At 24.2% G+C, this 18,743-nt stretch overlaps 1 protein-coding gene across 2 annotated transcripts in view; it reads right to left on the minus strand.

Annotated features, from left to right (window-relative positions):
• Positions 1–6,385: 6,385 nt before the first annotated feature.
• The window catches only part of LOC117168340 (zinc finger protein 23-like), a 35,922-nt gene continuing 23,564 nt past the window's right edge, over positions 6,386–18,743 (minus strand). For both annotated transcript variants that reach the window (XM_033353922.1, XM_033353929.1), the window contains exons 5-7: positions 17,759–18,128; positions 10,653–11,008; positions 6,386–6,967 (exon numbers count right to left, since the gene is read on the minus strand). In XM_033353922.1, the coding sequence (XP_033209813.1) occupies positions 6,416–6,967; positions 10,653–11,008; positions 17,759–18,128 (1,278 nt within the window). In that variant the 3' untranslated portion in view covers positions 6,386–6,415. The remainder of the gene's footprint in view (positions 6,968–10,652; positions 11,009–17,758; positions 18,129–18,743) is intronic.

An 18,743-nucleotide genomic window follows, 5' to 3' on the forward strand; every position in this document is an offset into this window, starting at 1 on the left:
TTCCCGAGTTTTTAATATTTCCTAAAGATCACAACAATTCTTTCTTTTTTATTTATACTGACTTTTCTAGGCCTTTTTTTCATTTTTCACGTGGAGTAATCAAAAATAAAAATAGTTTTGTTCCGAATTCAGAATTAAAGGACTCAAAGTGTAACTCTTGAATTTTTAATTAAGCTTTTCTTTTATTAAAAAATGTATTAAAATGTTTAATAATTTACATTTATGAAATGGAAGTATTAACACTTTTCGAATACAAATTTTTTAATCAAATGTTTAATTAAATTCAAATAAATTCAAAATAATATTTTATCTGCTTACAGTAAACGCTAAATTAAAATTAATTTAAACCACTTTAGATTCGTAACTTTTCAACCGGAAAAGATGAATTTCAAGCAAAAGAAACAATGAATTTTTACTAACTTTTAACCAATTAGTTTTATTTTTAAACAAAACGATTGATTTTCGACTAAAATAATTAATTTTCAACTGGAATAGTTGAATTTTGAACAAAAAAGATTAATTTTCAAACAAGAAGATCGATTTTCAAACGCAACCAATTAAATATCTACCAAAAAATACGATTTTTAAGAAAATACATGAATTTTCAACAAAATATTTTAATTTTCAACTGGAAAGGATCATTTTTAAACCAAATAGTTGATGCTTCAACTAAAAAAGATCGATTTTTTACCGAACATGGAATATTTTAATTTTTAGTTACACTAATTAATTTTTGACCAAACCTCTGAATTTTTAACTAAAATAATTGATCTTCAATTGGAATAGTTGCAATTGAAAAAAAAGTCAATTATGAAAATTAATATCTACCAAAACAGACGAATTCTTAATTTTTTTCAACCAAAACGTTAAAATTTCTAGTTATAAAAATTAATGTTCAATAAAACTGATGAATTCTGAAACAATAAGTTGAATTTTTAACTAAATATGATCTATTTTTCGTCAAATAGTTAAATTTTAAACTATAAAAAATTAGGTTTTAACCCAAAAATGGAATATTAAAATTTTTCGTTTAAAAAAAAAATCATTTTCAACCAAACTGGTAAATTTTCAACAAAAGCGAAGAAGTTTCAACTAAAATAGTTGAATTCTAAACAAAAAGATGAATCTTTACCCGGGAATAGTTGAATTTTCGACCAAAAAGATGAATTTTCAACTAAAAATATTAATTTTGACAAAAAAATACGATTTTGACAAAAAAATATGATTTTTAAATTTAAAAATACATTTTTGCAACCAAAAAATTCTAACAAAGTGATGAAGTTTTCAATAAAAATATGAATGTTCAACTGGAATAGGTAAATTTTAAACACACGTAGAAATGAATTTTTAACAATAGAGTTTAACATTCAACAAAGTCGTTTTATTTTCAACCAGGACGATTAATAATAAACTAAAATGTTCAATATTTAACTGAAATATTTGAATTTTTAATTAAAAGATTAATTTTCAAACAAGAACATTCCCTGCCAAAAAACACGATTTTCAAGAAAAAACATGAAATTTAAAATAGAAAAGACAAATTCTTAATCAAATAGTTCAATGTTGAACTAAAAAAGAAATTTTTTTTACCAAAAATGGAATATTTTAATTTTTAGATAAAACAATAATAATTTTAAACCAAACTGGTTCACTTTAAACAAAAAAGATTAATCTTCAACCGGAATATTTGAATTTTCAATCAAAAAGATGAATTTTCAACTAGAAAGATTAATTTTTACCAAAAAAGACGAATTTTCCAGTTAAAAAAATATTTTTTAACTAAAGATTGAATAATTAAATTTTTAGTTGAAAAAATTAATGTTCAACCAAGAAGATACATTTTCGACAGAAATGATGAATCTTTAACAAGAATAATTAAATTTTCAACCAAAAATATTAATTTTGAAGTGTGAATATTCTACTAAAAAAGACGATTGTTTAAAAAAAAGTCATGAATTCTCAAACAGTTGAATTTTGAACTAAAAAGAACAGTTTTTAACCAAAAATGTGATGGTAAAATTTTCAGTTAAAAAAATTAGTTTACTACAAAAAAAAATGTTTAACGAAGTCATGAATTTTTAACTAAAATTATTAATCTTCAACTAGAATAGATGAATTTTAGACAAAACAAAAAATGAATTTTTAACAAAAAATTTTTGTCAAAAATTGAATATTTGAATTTTCATTTAATAAAATTAATTTTCAACCAAAATGTTGAATTTGAAACAAACAAATGTGAATTTTTAACTAAAAAGATCAATTTCAACCTAAAATGATGAATCTTTATCTTGAATAGAATAATTTTAAGCAAAAAAAAAAAGAATTTTCACTAAAAGAGTTTAAATTTTAAACAACTAGTTTTATTTATTACCAGAACGATGACTTTTTAACTATACTAATTAATCTTCAATTGCAGTAGTGGAATTTCATATAAAAAAGATCAATTTTGAAACTTAAAAAATTAATTCTCTTTAAAAAAATAGAATTTTCAAGAAAATACATGAATTTTCAACGAAATAGTTGAATTTTGAAATAAAAAATATCAATTTTTACAAAACGGAATATATTTATTTTTAGTTAGAAAATTTATTTTTAACAAAATTCGTGAATTTTTAGCTAAACTGATTAATCTTCAACTAGAACAAATTGACTTTGAAACAAAAAAGATGAATCTTTAACTGGAATATTTGAATTTTAGACCAAAAAGATGAATTTTCAATTGAGAAGTTTAATACAAAAATAATTAAAATGCTTCGATTGAAATAATATTTATCTGAAACATTTTTTATTAAAATATTAATTTATAAACAAATGAATACCGAAAAAGAAGGATTTTCTAATAAAAAAATATCATTTTTCATCCAAAAATTGAATAATTAAATTTGTAGTTAAAAAACATGTATAATAATTTATAATCAACAATAATAATTTTTAAATACACGAAAAAATGAATTTTTAACAAATGAATTATATTTTCAGCCAGAAAGAATAATTTTAAACTAAAGTAATTAATATTTAACGGAAATGCGTTTATTTTTAACCGAACAGATAAATTTTCAAAGAAGGTTAATTTTCTATCCAAAAAAAAATCCGATTTTCACATTTCAACATTGTGATATTAAAACTTTTTTATACTCAAACCCTTAAAAATTTCAATTATTTGAAGTAAATTTAAAACGCTTAAAAATTAATAATTTTTAAAATTTTATATTGCAAATAATATTTTCCAAAATTGAACCAATTCAATTTTAATTACGAAATTAAAACCTACTGTAAAATGAAAAATTTAGAATTCGTGAAAATTAACCAATTAAATTATCCGAAATTGTCCATTTAAGATCTTGCATTGAAAATTAAAAATTAAGATAAATAATACAAAAACAATATTGCTATATGATTTCATTTTTTTTTTTTTAATTGTACAATTTTATGCTTTTCGATTCGAAATTGCTTTATATTTACATAAAAATAATATACTTTTAACCTGATTATCAAGGCTTTAATATGAGATTTTGAAATATTTAATAGCGAAATTGTCCTAAAATTTTAAATATTTGAATTTACAATATTGTGAAATTTAAAATTCGAAACCTCGAAAAATTAATCTAAAAATTAATTTAAGAAAAAAACTGTAGTTTCAAGGCCTCGAAGAGAAAACTTTTTAAAACTTGCACATTCAAAATTATAATTTTAAATTAAAATTACACACATTTTTAAAGGCTAAAATATTCGGGTACAAAATCTATTTTTTTTTTTTAGTTGAAAATTTATCTTTTTGGTTATAAATAATTTTTTTTTAATTGAACTGCTTTAGTAAAAATTATTTTTTTGTTCGAAATTGATTAAATAAAATTTTAAATATTCGATTTTTCGTTGAAAATTCATCTATTTTTGTTAAAAATACATTTCTACAGTTAAAAATTTAACTGCATTGGTAAAAAAATTGGCGGAGTTAACTAACTGGTAACTTAAGTATAATATGCTAAAATCTTCAGCTAAAAAATTTACACGTTTTTTTTTATTTAAAAAATTCATATTGTTACAAGAAATTTATTCCTCTTGTTTGAAAATTTAACTGCATTGTTAAAAAATTGGGAGGAGGTTAAAAATTAATTTTTGAAAAAGGTAATGGTCAAATCTTCAGCTAAAAAATTTATATTTTTTTTGTTTAAAATTAATCTTTGTAGTTTTAAATAAATAATTTTTTTTAATTCAACTGTTTTAGTAAAAATTAGATTTTGTTCGAAATTAATTAAATAAAAATGTAAATATTCGATTTTTGGTTGAAAATTTATATTTTTTAGTTGAAAATTGATCTTTTTTTGGTAGAAAATTTTTGTTCTTTGAAAATTTATCTATTTTTGTTAAAAATACATTTCTACGGTTAAAAATTTAACTGCATTGGTAAAAAAAAATTTTGTGAAGTTACCAATTAATTTTGTAAGCATAATATGCTAAAATTTTAAGCTAAAAAATGTATATATATTTTTTATTAAATAATTCACATTTTTTCAAAAAATGTATTCTTCTTGTTTAAATATTCATCTCTTTGGTGAAAAAATAATTTTGTTTTTGTTGATAAATCTACTGTTTTAGTGGAGAAATTTTTTTTTTCAAAATAAATTAAATAAAAATATTCGATTTTTGGTCGAAAATTCATCTATTTTGGTTGAAAATACATTTCTACGCTTCAAAATTTAACTGCATTGTTAAAAAAAATTGTATCGAGTTAAAATTAATTTTTAAAAGTGGTAACTTAAATATATACTAAAATCTTCAGCTAAAAATGTATATATTTATTTTATTTAAAAATTTATCGTTTCGGAAGAAAATAATTCTTCTTGTTATAAAATTAATTTTTTTTGTTAAAAATTAATGTTGTTTTTGTGGATAATTCAACTGTTTTAGTGAAAATTAGTTTTTAAAAGTGAAACGGTCCTAAAATTTTGAATATTTGAATTTGAAACTACAATATTGTGAATTTTAAAATTCAAGAATTACAAAATGCGAATTACAACATTTTTGTGGAAAAATTATTAATTGGATAAAAATTGAACTATTTGGTTAAAAAATAATTTTGTTGACAATTCAACTGTTTTGATAAAAATTAGTTTTTTTTTCTTTAAAATTAGTTAAATGAAAATTTTAATGCTCGACTTTTGATTAAAAATTTATATTTTTTGTTGAAAATTTATGTTTTTATTGATAGAAAATTCTTCTGGTTTGAAAATTCATCTATTTAGTTTAAAAATCCATTTCTATGCTTAAAAATTAAACTGCATTGTTAAATAAAAAAATATTATGGAGTTCAAAATTAATTTTAAAAACTGATATTTCAAGTATAATATGCTAATATTTTCAAATGAAAAATGTAGTTTTTTATATTAAAAAAATTTTTTTTTTTTAAAGAAAATTATTCTTGTTTCAACATTAATTTTTTTGGTTAAAAATTAATGTTTTTCTTGATAGTTCAACTGTTTTAGTGAAAATTAGTTTATTTATTCGAAATTAATTAAATAAATTGGATATTTTTCTTCTAAAAATGTGGAAAATTCCCGTTCACAAAATAAATTCGCTATAATTTCCCGTTTTTTTCTGCTAAAAAATCCCTGTTATTTGCCAGTTCGACGGAATCAACAAGCGCCATAAAGAAAAAAGCAAAAGATAGATAAATCAATCGAATGAATAAAAAAAAAATGTAAAATATATTAAAACACACCTCGTCATTTTCAACTTTCGCCTTTTTATTTATTATTAAAAGAAGTAAAACCTTTATTTCTAGTCATAAACAGTTTTTTTGGCAAACAACTCAATTCGCGATTTTTTCTTAAAGATTAATATAATTCTCTCGAAACTTAGAATCGATATAAATAATACAATTTCGAATATTCGCAAAAAGTCCTCGAGGAACAATCTATACATTTTACTCAAGTTCCCGAAAAATTTTGCCTCATTATTGATCAATTACGACACTGTCAATACTTACTATTTTCTTTAATAATATACCCTTAATATTTATGTCATAGTATATTCCGTTGAAAAATTGTCTAGGTATATACAAAGATATACAAATTTGAAAATAACGAAAACTCAAAGAATCCTTCATTTTTCAGATTCTCATCCTGAATAAATAATTGGTAAAAATTGAAGAAATCTAATCAAGGAAATCAATTCCTCTTTCAAAGACTGAACGTGTCTTTATTTTTCATATAAAAAAAGACCAAAAAAAAAAAAAAAACACAGAAACTGAAAATAAAAGAATCCAGCCACTAAAATTTTCTACTTTATCGACTGCCGGTATATTAGAAATCCATTTACCATTGGTCGGTAAAACAGATGCGGGAAACCCCAATTTTCCTATCCGTCTTCCTTTTTTTTTCTTTTCTTTTTTCTTCTCTTTTTTTCTCTACCCTCTCTATTCAGACTCAGCTCCCGAGGACTGCTGAACAGGAAGAGGCGACGGAATGACCATTTCCTCTTCCTCGATTTCGCCCTCGTCAGCGAGAACAAATTCCTCACCTTCCTGAACCTCCTCCTCGCGCGAGGGCTCCGGCGTCGGTTGGACCTCCGTCCCGTGCTGCTTCAAATGGTCCTTGAGGGCAAATGCCCTTCCATACGAGGCTCCACAAATGTAGCAGCTGAACTTGAGATTGTTGTCCTTTTTGTGGGTCTCGATATGCGCCCGAACTGCATAAAGCGAGGCGAAAGGTCGCGAGCATTCGGTACAGTGGAACGGTTTTGTGTGGCTATTTTTGTGCCCGGCGAGCTGAACTCGGGTTTTGAAGGTTTTGGGACAATAGGGACAAGTGTAGGCCCGCACATCGCCGTGTGTGAGAAGATGATGATTGTAGACGGACGAGGCTTTGAAGCGTTTTCCGCAGTGTTGACAGGCGTAGGGACGAACGCCGGTGTGAGTTCTCATGTGCAGAGTTAGACAGTATGAGACGCGGAAAGTCTTTCCACAGACCTGAAAACAAAACAAGAACAAAAAAAGAAAATGGAAAAGGAGTTGGCGATATGAATTCCGCACAATAATGCGCAGCCCTATCCGACAATAAGCGCTGAATAGAGAAAAATTAATATTTTCAGATTTCAGCGTAAGAGTCTAAAATGCAGGGTGGCCGTTTTAATCAAGGAAAAAAATCCCGGCTTTTTCCGGTTCGCAAACATTTTTTATGGTCAATGAAATTTTAAAAAACATATCTGACTGTTAATTTTAAATCAGTGACTAGAAATTAAATATTCAAAACTAAACTTTAAACATTACAATTTCAATTGTTCTATTTAACCAAATTTTAATTTGTAAGTCAAATTATTCAATTTTGATGTATCAATAACAATTGAACATCTATTATTTTTAGAAAAAAAAATCGAGTAAGTTGAAAAGATATTTAGATGATTTAAAAAAATTCAAAATTACTTTAAAATTGAAAATTATTTAAAATAATTTAAACAAAATGTCTACGTGTATCGACAAAATCCGACTATTCGTACTCAATTTAAAACAAAATACAGATTTTGGCAGATTTTGAACAAAAAATTTAGAAGCTTTTTAAGATAATTTAAAATAAAATTAACTTTTAATTTGAATAGGGAATTTTCAATTTTTTACAAATTTAGAGTTGGAACTGGAATTTTTCCAGAATAATAATAATTCTGACTTGGAAACGGGAATTTTCAAATTTTAACAAAGACCGAGCAAGTACTGGAAATTTTCGAAAAGGAGAAAAATTCTGAATTGGAACAGGACAATTTCCAACGAATTCTAATTTTGAGTTGAAGCAGATTATTTTCAAATTTTAATCAATTCTGAATTAAAACTGGCATTTATTCAAAAAAAAAAATGATTTGTCATTTTTTGAAATCATTTTGAAGTCATTTTTTGGAATTTTACAGAAAAATTCTAATTTTTAGTTGAAATGAAGAATTTTCGTAAAGAATAAAAATTTCGGATTTAAACAGGAAATTTTTTTTAACCAATTCAGAACTGGAATTAGAATTTAAAATTTACTAAAATGGTATAATTTTGATCATTTTTTTAATTCATTGATTGATTCTTTAAATTAGAATTTAGACCAGTAGACAAAACAAAATTAACATATAAAATTATGAATTATTTTCCCTGGTGAAAAAAAAACTATATCAATAATAAAAACTAAAAATAATAACGTGAATTTATATTTTTGGAACTAAATCTGAATTTTTGAATTTTAAAATTTATAAAAGTTAAAAATTTGGAATTTAGCAGTGTAACTGCATTTAATTTAAAATTGTTCAGTTAAAAAATGCCATTAGCTTTTATTTTATACATATAAATTATTCAGCATTTTTCATACAAAATTGTTGAATGAAACAACTTTGAAAATTAGAATTTTTTTTTTAAATTTACCGTTCCAATTCATAATTTAATTTTTTCTCGAAATAACCTTGTTTCAACACAGAATAACAATTTTGTATAAAAATTTCAATTTTCCATTGAAAATTGTTATTCTCCTGGATATTATTATCTAAAAATAATAACTTGAATTTATATTTTTGGAACTGAATCTGAATTTTTGAACTGTACAATTTATAAAAGTTAAAAATGTGGAATTTAGCTGTTTAACTGCATTTAATTTAAAATTGTTCAGTTGAAAAGTGTGTTTCATGTTTGTATTCTTCATGTCAATTCTTCAACTCAAAATTATAATTATAATTTTGTTTAATAAATGTCAATTTTGGATTCAGAATTGTTATTCTCGTAGATTATTTCCAATTCCAGCTCAGATTTGGTTAAAAATAGTCAATTCCCTGTTTAAATCCGAAATTTTTATTCCTTTCGAAAATGCTTCATTTCAACTAATTGTAAAAATTAGACTTTTTTTGTAAAATTTTCCGTCCCAATTCATAATATAAGTTTTTTTTCTCTCGAAAAGACCTCGTTTCAACAAAGAATAACAATTTTCATTCAAAAATTAAATTTTCCATTGAAAATTGTGATTCTCCCGAAAAAATTCCAGCTCAGAATTGGTTAAAAATTCCTAGTTTAAATCCAGAATTTTAATTTTTTAAGAAAACTCTTTATTTCAACTAAGAAATAAAATTCTTTTGAAAAAATCCCGGTTCAATTCAAGAATTTTAATTCCCTGTTCCAATTCATAATTTAAATTTTGTCCGAAAATACCTCGTTTCAACTCAAAATTATAATTTCGTGTAAAAATGTAAATTTTTTATTCAAAATTGTTATTCTCCTAGACAAATTCTAGTTCCAACTCAAAATTGGTTAAAAATTGAAAATTCTTTGTTCAAATCCAGAATTTAAATTCCCTGCTTCAACTCAGAATTAGAATTCTTTGGAAAAAAATCCGGTTCCAATTCAGAATTTTTCTCCTTTTCGAAAGTTTCCAATCCTAGCTCGAAATTCGTTAAAATTTGAAAATTCCCGTTTCCAAGTCAGAATTATTATTATTCTGGACAAATTTCAATTCAAACTATAAAAATGTCAAAATTTAAAAATTCCGTTTCCAAGTCAGAATTATTATTATTCTTGACAAATTCCAGTTACAACTATAAATTTGTTAAAATTTGAAAAGTCCCGTTTCCAAGTCAAAATTATTATTATTCTGGACAAATTCCAGTTCCAACTTTAAATTTGTAAAAAATGGAAAATTCCCTGTTCAAATTAAAATTGTAATGTTTAAAGTTTAGTTTTGAATATTTAATTTATAGACACTGATTTGAAATTAACAGTCAGATATTTCTAAATATTAAGTAACTGTTCTTTTTCTTAATTGAAGCATTTCAAAAATTATTCAAATCAAACTAATTATTAAAAAACGGTTAAAATCCAAGTTGGAAGGATTTTTTTATCTAAAAATCATGGAGATGTCTTGTATTCTGCAAAAGTGTTCAAATTTTGAATTTATTTAATTCCTTCATGTGGAATATAAGTTTTGACATTTTTAATTCTAAACAATTCAAGTTTGACCCTCTAGAGTTAAAATTATTTTAATTCACACATATGAATAGATTTCTGTAATGCATTTTTTAACAATTTTAAATGAATTATTAAAATATAAATAAATATAAATTTCAATATTTTACGAATTAATAAATTATCAAACGACTTAATAATGAAAAAATAGGTTAAATAAATACTTTCGTTAATTTTTACTAAGTCGATTCTTGTCCCATCACGCCCTTTTTTTGCATAGAAATCAATGGGACTAGATCAATTTTTTGAATTTTTTTAGTAAACAAAATGTTATTTACATGCAACAAATTCTTGAAATTAAAACATGGTTACTCATTTAACATTTTAAAATAGTTTTCCAATCATTTTCTATGAATACTAAAGAGAAAACATTCACTATAATGTCGTACAAAAATCCTACTGACAAAGTGTAATATATATCTTAGATTTCAATTCGTCCGATAGGTAATTAAATGAGATAAAAAGTGTCCTATCCTTTAAGTTGGACACAATTACACACAGTATACGAAATTTCATCAAGATCGATTAAGTAGTTTCGGACTTTAGTGGCGACAAACATCAGGACACGGGATTTTTATATAAATAGAAGATAGAAGAGTTTCTTTTGCCATTAAAATTAAGCGCTCTTTCCAAAAAAGTTTAAAAAAAAAAAAAAAGACAAGAAAATGAAGATTCTTACCTCGCAGGCGTGAGGTTTTTCACCCGTGTGAATTCTCTCATGCTTGACTTTTTCATGCGGCCTCGTAAATCTTCTCCCGCAATGCTGGCACTGATACGGCTTTAGATTCTGCAGTGCCTCCGTTTCCGCCACCGTCATCGTGGCCGTTGTCGTCGAGCCCGTTGACGTGGAATTCGTCACCGAGTCGGCCGTCGAATTTGGCGATTGCGGATGATGATTCGCTTCCAGATGAACTGCCGCATGCATCGCCAAACTATCCGCCGAATCAAATTTCCGATTGCATACCGAACAAGTCACTGAGTCACCAGTATGAACAGCCATGTGAACCGCTCGATACGATTCCGAAAATGTCTTTCCTGCAATCAGGGGGAGCCGGAAATTTAAATGTTCCCGTCAGAATTTCACCGCATTTAAGGGAATTTAAAACATTTACCCCCAATTTTTTGTGTGAAATATGTATATATATATTTTTTTTCGTTCCTTTTTTAGAAAAATATTTAATTTTTCTTTTATTTCCATATGATATGCAAAATTTCCGAGAAATAAATTTTTGAAAATTAAAAATTTCAAAAAAGTGATTGTCTTCACTTTTTTTATAATTGAAAAATTGCTCCATTGAATTTTTATAAATAAATTCGGCATTTTTATAAACAAATAGAGTTTGTTAAAAAAAAAAGACCTAATTTTTTGCACTTTTTTGTGTCGATTAATATTCTTAACACATTCCAGAATATACTGTAAAAATTTTAAAGTGTAGAAATTAATTGTTATCGAATGATGAATTTTTGGTTAAAGCCGTTTCAGGCTTCAACAGTGAATATTATATTTTCTAGTTGAAAATTAATTGTTCTTAAGTTGAAAATTCAAATATTTGTTTTAAAATTCTTCTATTTTATTGAAAATTCGAATTTTATGGGAGAATTTTAACCCTCTTGGGGTGATCAATTCATCTTTTTGGTTTAAAATTGCTTTAAAAATTCAAATATTTTGTTGAAAATTCCTGTACGGTGTTAGAAATTTATCTATTTTGATATAAAACTAGTTTTTTCTTAATAAGAATTAATTTTTTTAACTGAAAATGTAACTATTCCACTTTTTGTTGAAAACTAATCTTCTCAGTTGAAAATTAAAATAATTTTCAGTTGAAATATCAAATATAACGTTTATCAGGGTGGTCATTTTAATCGACAAAATAAATTCCCGGTCATTTCCCGATTTTTTTCCCGGTTCGCAAACTTTTTTCACGGTCAATGAAATTTAAAAAATGGAAACTAAAGCTAAAAAATTTTCCACTTGAGGTAATAAAAACTGAACTGCAAATTAAAGCACTTAAAGTGGAACTGTTAAATTTTGAACTTTTAAAATTGAAATTTAAAAGTTTTTAATTAAAAAATTTGGTATTCAAATGCTAAATAATTTAGGCGTATAAAATTGAAGGTAGCAACATTTTTCAATATAAAAAATATAAATTCACGTTGTCATTTTCAATGCTCTAAATTAAAAAATCAATCACTGAACTTTAAAATTTTCACAATTATATATTTTTAAGGAATTTTAATCTGGAAGCATAAAATATTCGAAAATTGAAAAAATGTAACGAAATACTTCTTAAATTAGAAATTCAATTATTTTCATTTTAAATAGTTTAAACATCCTTGGAAAGCTTCAAAATTTTATTTCAAAATATTGAAAAATCTAGAAGTTGTTTTCAACTGGTTTTAAATTTATAATTATTTTGGAAATTCTTTCAGAATTTTTAAATATCTGTCAAAATGAAATGAACTTTTTCTACAATTTTCAGAAAATCCTGCAAATTTGAGAAAATTTCTTTACAATTTGGATGTCTAAATAACAATTGAATATTTATTATTTGTAGGCGAAATTTGAGTAATTTTAAGAGATATGTAGAAGTTTTGAAAAGATTTAAACTTAATGTAAAACTTAAAATGATGGCCTAATATAAAACAAAATGTAGATTTTCGCAGCTTTTGTACAAAAAAATTAGATTCTTTTCAAGAATTGCTAAAGGCTGCAAAAGAATAAAAACATTTTCTTAAGATTCCTAGGAAAATTAAAAATAACTTTTCATTTTGAAAAATTATATTAAGAGAATATTTAAAAAGTTTTTCAAAGATTTAAGCAAAATTTTCAAAAAAGATTCTAGAAGATTTTAAGAAATCTTTTTAAAATTTGCATGACTCCCAAATATCTCTTAAAATTACTTAAATTTTTTCTGCAAATGTTCATTTGTAAATTACACATCAAAATTTTTAAATTTCACTTACAAATTAAGCATTTTCAGAAATTTTAACGATTCCAGGTTTTCTATGTCAAACAATTCAGTTAAAGTTTCTTTACTTTTAAATATTTAGTTTCAATTTACTTGTCTTAAATAAAAATTTAAATATTGTTAAATATTCAATAATTAATCTGTTTTGTATTTTCGACAAATTTTACATTCTTTTACAATTTTACAATTTTTACAAGTTTGTAAAATTCCGGGTCAAAAAATTCCCGGTTTCCCGGTCCAGCGGCCACCCTGGTTTATCGCAAAAAGTGTATCTTCTTTGGTTAAATATTCAACTACTTAATTAGAAGTGAAACTACATTGTTCAAAATTGATTTATTTGCTTGATGATTACTAATTTAATTGTAAAACTTTTTTTGTTGTTCAACAATTAATTATTTTGTTGAATATTATATTTTCTAGTTGAAAATTAATTTTTTTCTCTGAAAATTTAACCTCTTAAGATAAAAATTCAAATATTTGTTTTAAAATTCTTCTCTTTTATTAAATATTCGAATTTTCTGGGAGAATTTAAATCTTTTTGGTGACTAATTCGTCTATTTGATTTAAAATTGATTTAAAAATTTAAATATTTTGTTTTAAATTCCTATACTATGATCAAAATTGATCTATTTTGGTAAAAAATTAGTTTTTTCTTCTTTAGAATTAATTTTTTTGACTAAAAATCTAACTGTTCCATTTTTTGTTGAAAATCAATTTTTTTTTAATAGAAAATTAATCTTCGCAGTAGAAAATTATCAAATGTATCAATTTATTTAAAAAAAAAAAGAAAAAGTTTTTATACTTTAAAAGACAACTCTTTAACAAAATACTGAAATTTTTAAAATAATAGTTAAATATTCAACCTAAAAAGAAAAATTACCAACGAAAAAGTGACATAGTTTACATTTTAATCAAAAACGAATTAAATTTATACAACAAAAGAAAAGAATTTTAAAACCAAAAAGACGAATTTTCAACAAATAAAGATTTTTTACTCAAAAATTTTGAATTTTGAATTTTAAAACATATATTATCGTAGATAATTACATTCCGCATCTTTTTTTTCCTTACAAGAAAATCGTATCTTGTTTAGTTTTTTAACAAATTACTGACTTAACTGGAATCTTTTTTGGATGATAACTCATCTTTTTTTGTGAAATAAAATTATTATGCTTTAAGATAAATTTCATATTCTTTTTTTGATAAAAATGCAACGATTTGCTGGAGAATTCAAAATATTTGTTAAAAAGTCATTCTTTTTGGTTAAAAATTCGTGTTTTTGGATTGAAAATTCAGTTTTTTTTGGTAGAAAATCATTTCTTAATAAAAAAAATTCATAGTTTGTTCGTGAAAACCCGACTGAAATATTTTTCAACAAAAAATTCAACTTTTTTTTTTTAATTTATCTTTTTCATTTAAAATTTAATCTGTTATAAAAGAAATTTCATTTTTTGTATGAAAATGCAACGTTTTGGTTAAAAATCGTTCTTCTTTGCTTGATAATTCAACTAATTTGTTTAAAACATTTGGTTGAATCGCTTTGTTAAGAAATCAATTTTTTTGTTAAAGATTTATATTTTAAGTTGAAAATTAATGTTTTTTAATTTAAAATTCAACTACTTGGATCAAAGTTAAACTACATTGTGATTTTTTTTTTATGTAAGGCTTATGCCTGGTTGAAAATTTAACTGTTTAGTGGAAAATACTTCTTTTTTTTTTGGTTTAAAATTAATTTTTTAACAGAAAATGTAACTCTTTCATTTTTTTAAAATTGATATTTTTCAGTTAAAAATTCGCGTTTTTTTGTTGTAAAAAATAATTTTTTAGTTTGAAATTTCTCTCTTTTGCGCAAAAATGGATCAGTTTCGTGTAAATTAATAGTTTGCAGAAAACTTCTTTGTACATTTCTGAACAACTTCTCCGCATTGAGTTTTTGTTTGCTCAAACTTTCCTCGACAAACGAAACACTCAAACGTTTTGTGGAACGAAATATGCAATAGCTCTAAAAATAACTTTTTATATTGTTATAAATAAAGTTGAAAAGTTTTATCGCTAATTGTCATAACAAGGATATTATAAGGAATATTTCCTCTGAATTTTATAAAGAAATTCCAAAAACTGTGGATTTCAGCACGAGTGGAAGACAAAAATCTAATTGAAAATCGACTTTTGAAAAAAACTCGTTTTTTGCAATTTGTTAAAAAACTAAACAAGATACGATTTTCTTGTAAAGGAAAAATAAAAGATTCGGAATTAAATTATCTATGATAATATATGTTTTAAAATTCAAAGTTTCTAATTTGAATTTTCAGTCGTCAGGGGCCAATTCCGCCGCGCTAGAAAAATCTACGTCTTGTTCTGACATGGGGACACTCAATTATGGAACCTTCAAACCAGAAGACAAATTTTCTTTACAAAAATTCAATTTTCAAACAAAAAATATGAATGTTCAACAAAAAATTAATTTTACACGAAACTGATGCATGTTTACGCAAAAGAGAGAAATTTCAAACTAAAAAATTATTTTTTACAACAAAAAAAACGCGAATTTTTAACTGAAAAATATCAATCTTAAAAAAATGAAAGAGTTACATTTTCTGTTAAAAAATGAATTTTAAACCAAAAAAAAAAAAAGAAGTATTTTCCACTAAACAGTTAAATTTTCAACCAGACATAAGCCTTACATAAAAAAAATTTCACAATGTAGTTTAACTTTGATCCAAGTAATTGAATTTTAAATTAAAAAACATTAATTTTCAACTTAAAATATAAATCTTTAACAAAAAAATTGATTTCTTAACAAAGCGATTCAACCAAATGTTTTAAACAAATTAGTTGAATTATCAAGCAAAGAAGAACGATTTTTAACCAAAACGTTGCATTTTCATACAAAAAATGAAATTTCTTTTATAACAGATAAAATTTTAAATGAAAAAGATAAATTTTCAAAAAAAAAAGTTGAATTTTTTGTTGAAAAATATTTTAGTCGGGTTTTCACGACCAAACTATGAATTTTTTTTTATTAAGAAATGATTGTCTACCAAAAAAATTTAATTTTCAATCCAAAAACACGAATTTTTAACCAAAAAAGGATGACTTTTTAACAAATATTTTGAATTCTCCAGCAAATCGTTGCATTTTTATCAAAAAAAAATATGAAATTTATCTTAAAGCATAATAATTTTATATCACAAAAAAAGTTGAGTTATCATCCAAAAAAGATTCCAGTTAAGTCAGTAACATCAAAAATTGAATTTTTTTTACAAAAAGACGAATTTTTTCAACCAAAAAGGATGAATTTTTCAAAAATAGTTTAATTCTCTACCATATAGTTGCATTTTCATCCAAAAAAGATCAATTATGTACTAAAACAGATGAATTTGTAATAAAAAACAAATTTTTTCTACAAGTGTAACTTTCATCCACAAAATATTTCAGTTCATTTTTCAACACTAAAACATAAATTTTAAACAAAAAGTAAATTTTCTACGAAATAGTTCAGTTTTCAAGAAAATAGTATAATAGCTTCATTCCTAACCAAACTGTTGCATTTTTATAAAAAAAAAAAAAACGATTTAATTTCTGCTAAAGCAGGTAAACTTTAAAATAAAAAAGACAAACTTTAAAAAAAGGAGTTGAATTATCAATCGAAAAGTTAACGAAAAAATGCAATTTTCTAATAATTAAAATAAATTCTAACGTTCTCATAAATTCTCATAGAATTTGGCCGAAAATTATTCAAACGAATAGGGAAAATATAAATTTAATTGATTTTAATTGTTAAAACAAGTTTTTTTCATATATTTATATCAAGAAAATATTTTCTAACGTATTAAATTTCCAATAAATTATTAAGTACTAAATGAAAAATGAAAGAAAAAACATTATTTTGATGATTAAATATGAATATACTTTTTAGTAAGTTTCAATTAAATTTTCTTTTTATCAACAATTATAATGATTATTGAAGATTAAAACTCACGCTTAATTGAATTGAACTATAAAAATTTATATTTCTTTTTAATTTTTCGATAACAACTTTAATGCATTTTGTTAATATTATTGAAAATTCATGTTATCAATAATTTTCGTTAAAAAATCGTTTAATTGCATATTTTACTCATCTTTCTATCAAATTTGATTTTTTTTATACTGCAACACTTCATTGTTAATCATTTTTAGAATAAACAAAAAAGATTGCAATTTTTAAAAACAATTGTAACGAATTTGAATTTTTTGTGCATACTTTTACTGATTATCAAATTTTTGTCAATTATTTTCAGAGTGAACTAAAAATATTGCGATAAATAGAATTGTAATCAATTGAAAACGTTTTCAACTTTTTTACGACAAATTTAATAAACTATATGATCAATATAAATTGAAAATTCATGTTACTAATAATTTGCGTTAAAAAGGGATTAATTGCATATTTTCGATAATATTTTTACTCTACACATCTCACTGAAAATAAACATTGCAATCTTTAAAAAGTAATTTTAACGAATTTAAAACTATTTTCAAATTTTTTAACAACATTTTTAATACACTATTTTATTAATATTATTGAAAATTCATGTTATCGATAATTTGCGTTAAAAAAATCGTTTAATTGCATATTTTTCGTTGAAATTTGAAGTTTAAGCAAAAAAAAAAAAAAAAACTCGAAAAATTCCGTTTTTATAATTTTAAAAAGCACAAAATTTCACATTTACGACACTTTCCCCCTGCATTTGAATAATTTTCGGTCTGAAAGTAGTACAGCCAGCGCCACTCTCGGCCACAATTAAACATAACCTCAAAAATCTATTCTCACCGCACTCGTGACAATTGAAGGTCAAATTTTGCGTCCCCTCAGGTGCATCGACGTGTCTCGCTCGAACGGGCGCGTGCATTCGCGAATGCAGTCGCAGACTCTTGTGGGAGGAAAACTCGGTTCCGCAAATGCCACAGACAAAGGATCTCGGCTGATCACCGCCATCTTCACTCTCGTGAATTTTCATGTGAGCCTGCAATGCCTTCGCGTTCACAAAACTCAAGTCGCAAACATTGCAAATTTTGCTGCTCCGAATACAGGTGTGCATTCGAAATTCGGATAACTTCGGAAATTGTTCGAGACATTGACTGCAACGATAAATCCGATTTGCTGCTGCTGCTGCAGTTGGCGTATCTTTTTTCTCCCTCACCTAAAGAATGAAGAGTTTGAATTTCGCGGCAAAATTTCGTCAAGCCACACTTGAACATAACCTCTAAATCGAAGCCTTTTTTGTTGAAAAGTTAATAAATTCTTTACAAATTTCATGTATTTTAATGATAATTCATCTCTTTCTGATAGAAATGCATCTTTTTGGTTGAAAATGATTTTTTTGTGTTATTGAAAATTTTACTATTTTTTTGTGGAAAATTTATCTTCTCCAGTTAAAGATTCATCTTTTTTTTAAGCAGAAAATTCTTTATTTTTTTAATTCATCTATTTTGGTTTGAAATCCATGTATACAGTTGAAAATTTACCTAAATTGTTAAAACAATATTTTAGAGTTCAAAATTAATTTTCTAAACTTGTAACCTAAGTGTAATATGCTAAAATTTCTAGCTACGTTTGTTTTAGTTGAAAATTCAACATTTTGGTAAAATATTATTCTTAATTGAAAAATCATATTTTTGGTTAAAAATCCATTTCTAAGGTTGAAAATTTAACAGCTTTCTTGAAAAAAAATTTGGAGTTAAGTTATTTTTCAGCTAAAAATTGTATTTTTTTGTTTAGAAATTCTTCTTTTTGGTTTAAAATTATTCTTCTTGTT

The sequence above is a fragment of the Belonocnema kinseyi genome, chromosome 1 (genome assembly GCF_010883055.1).
Source record: "Belonocnema kinseyi isolate 2016_QV_RU_SX_M_011 chromosome 1, B_treatae_v1, whole genome shotgun sequence".
NCBI lineage: Eukaryota > Metazoa > Arthropoda > Insecta > Hymenoptera > Cynipidae > Belonocnema > Belonocnema kinseyi.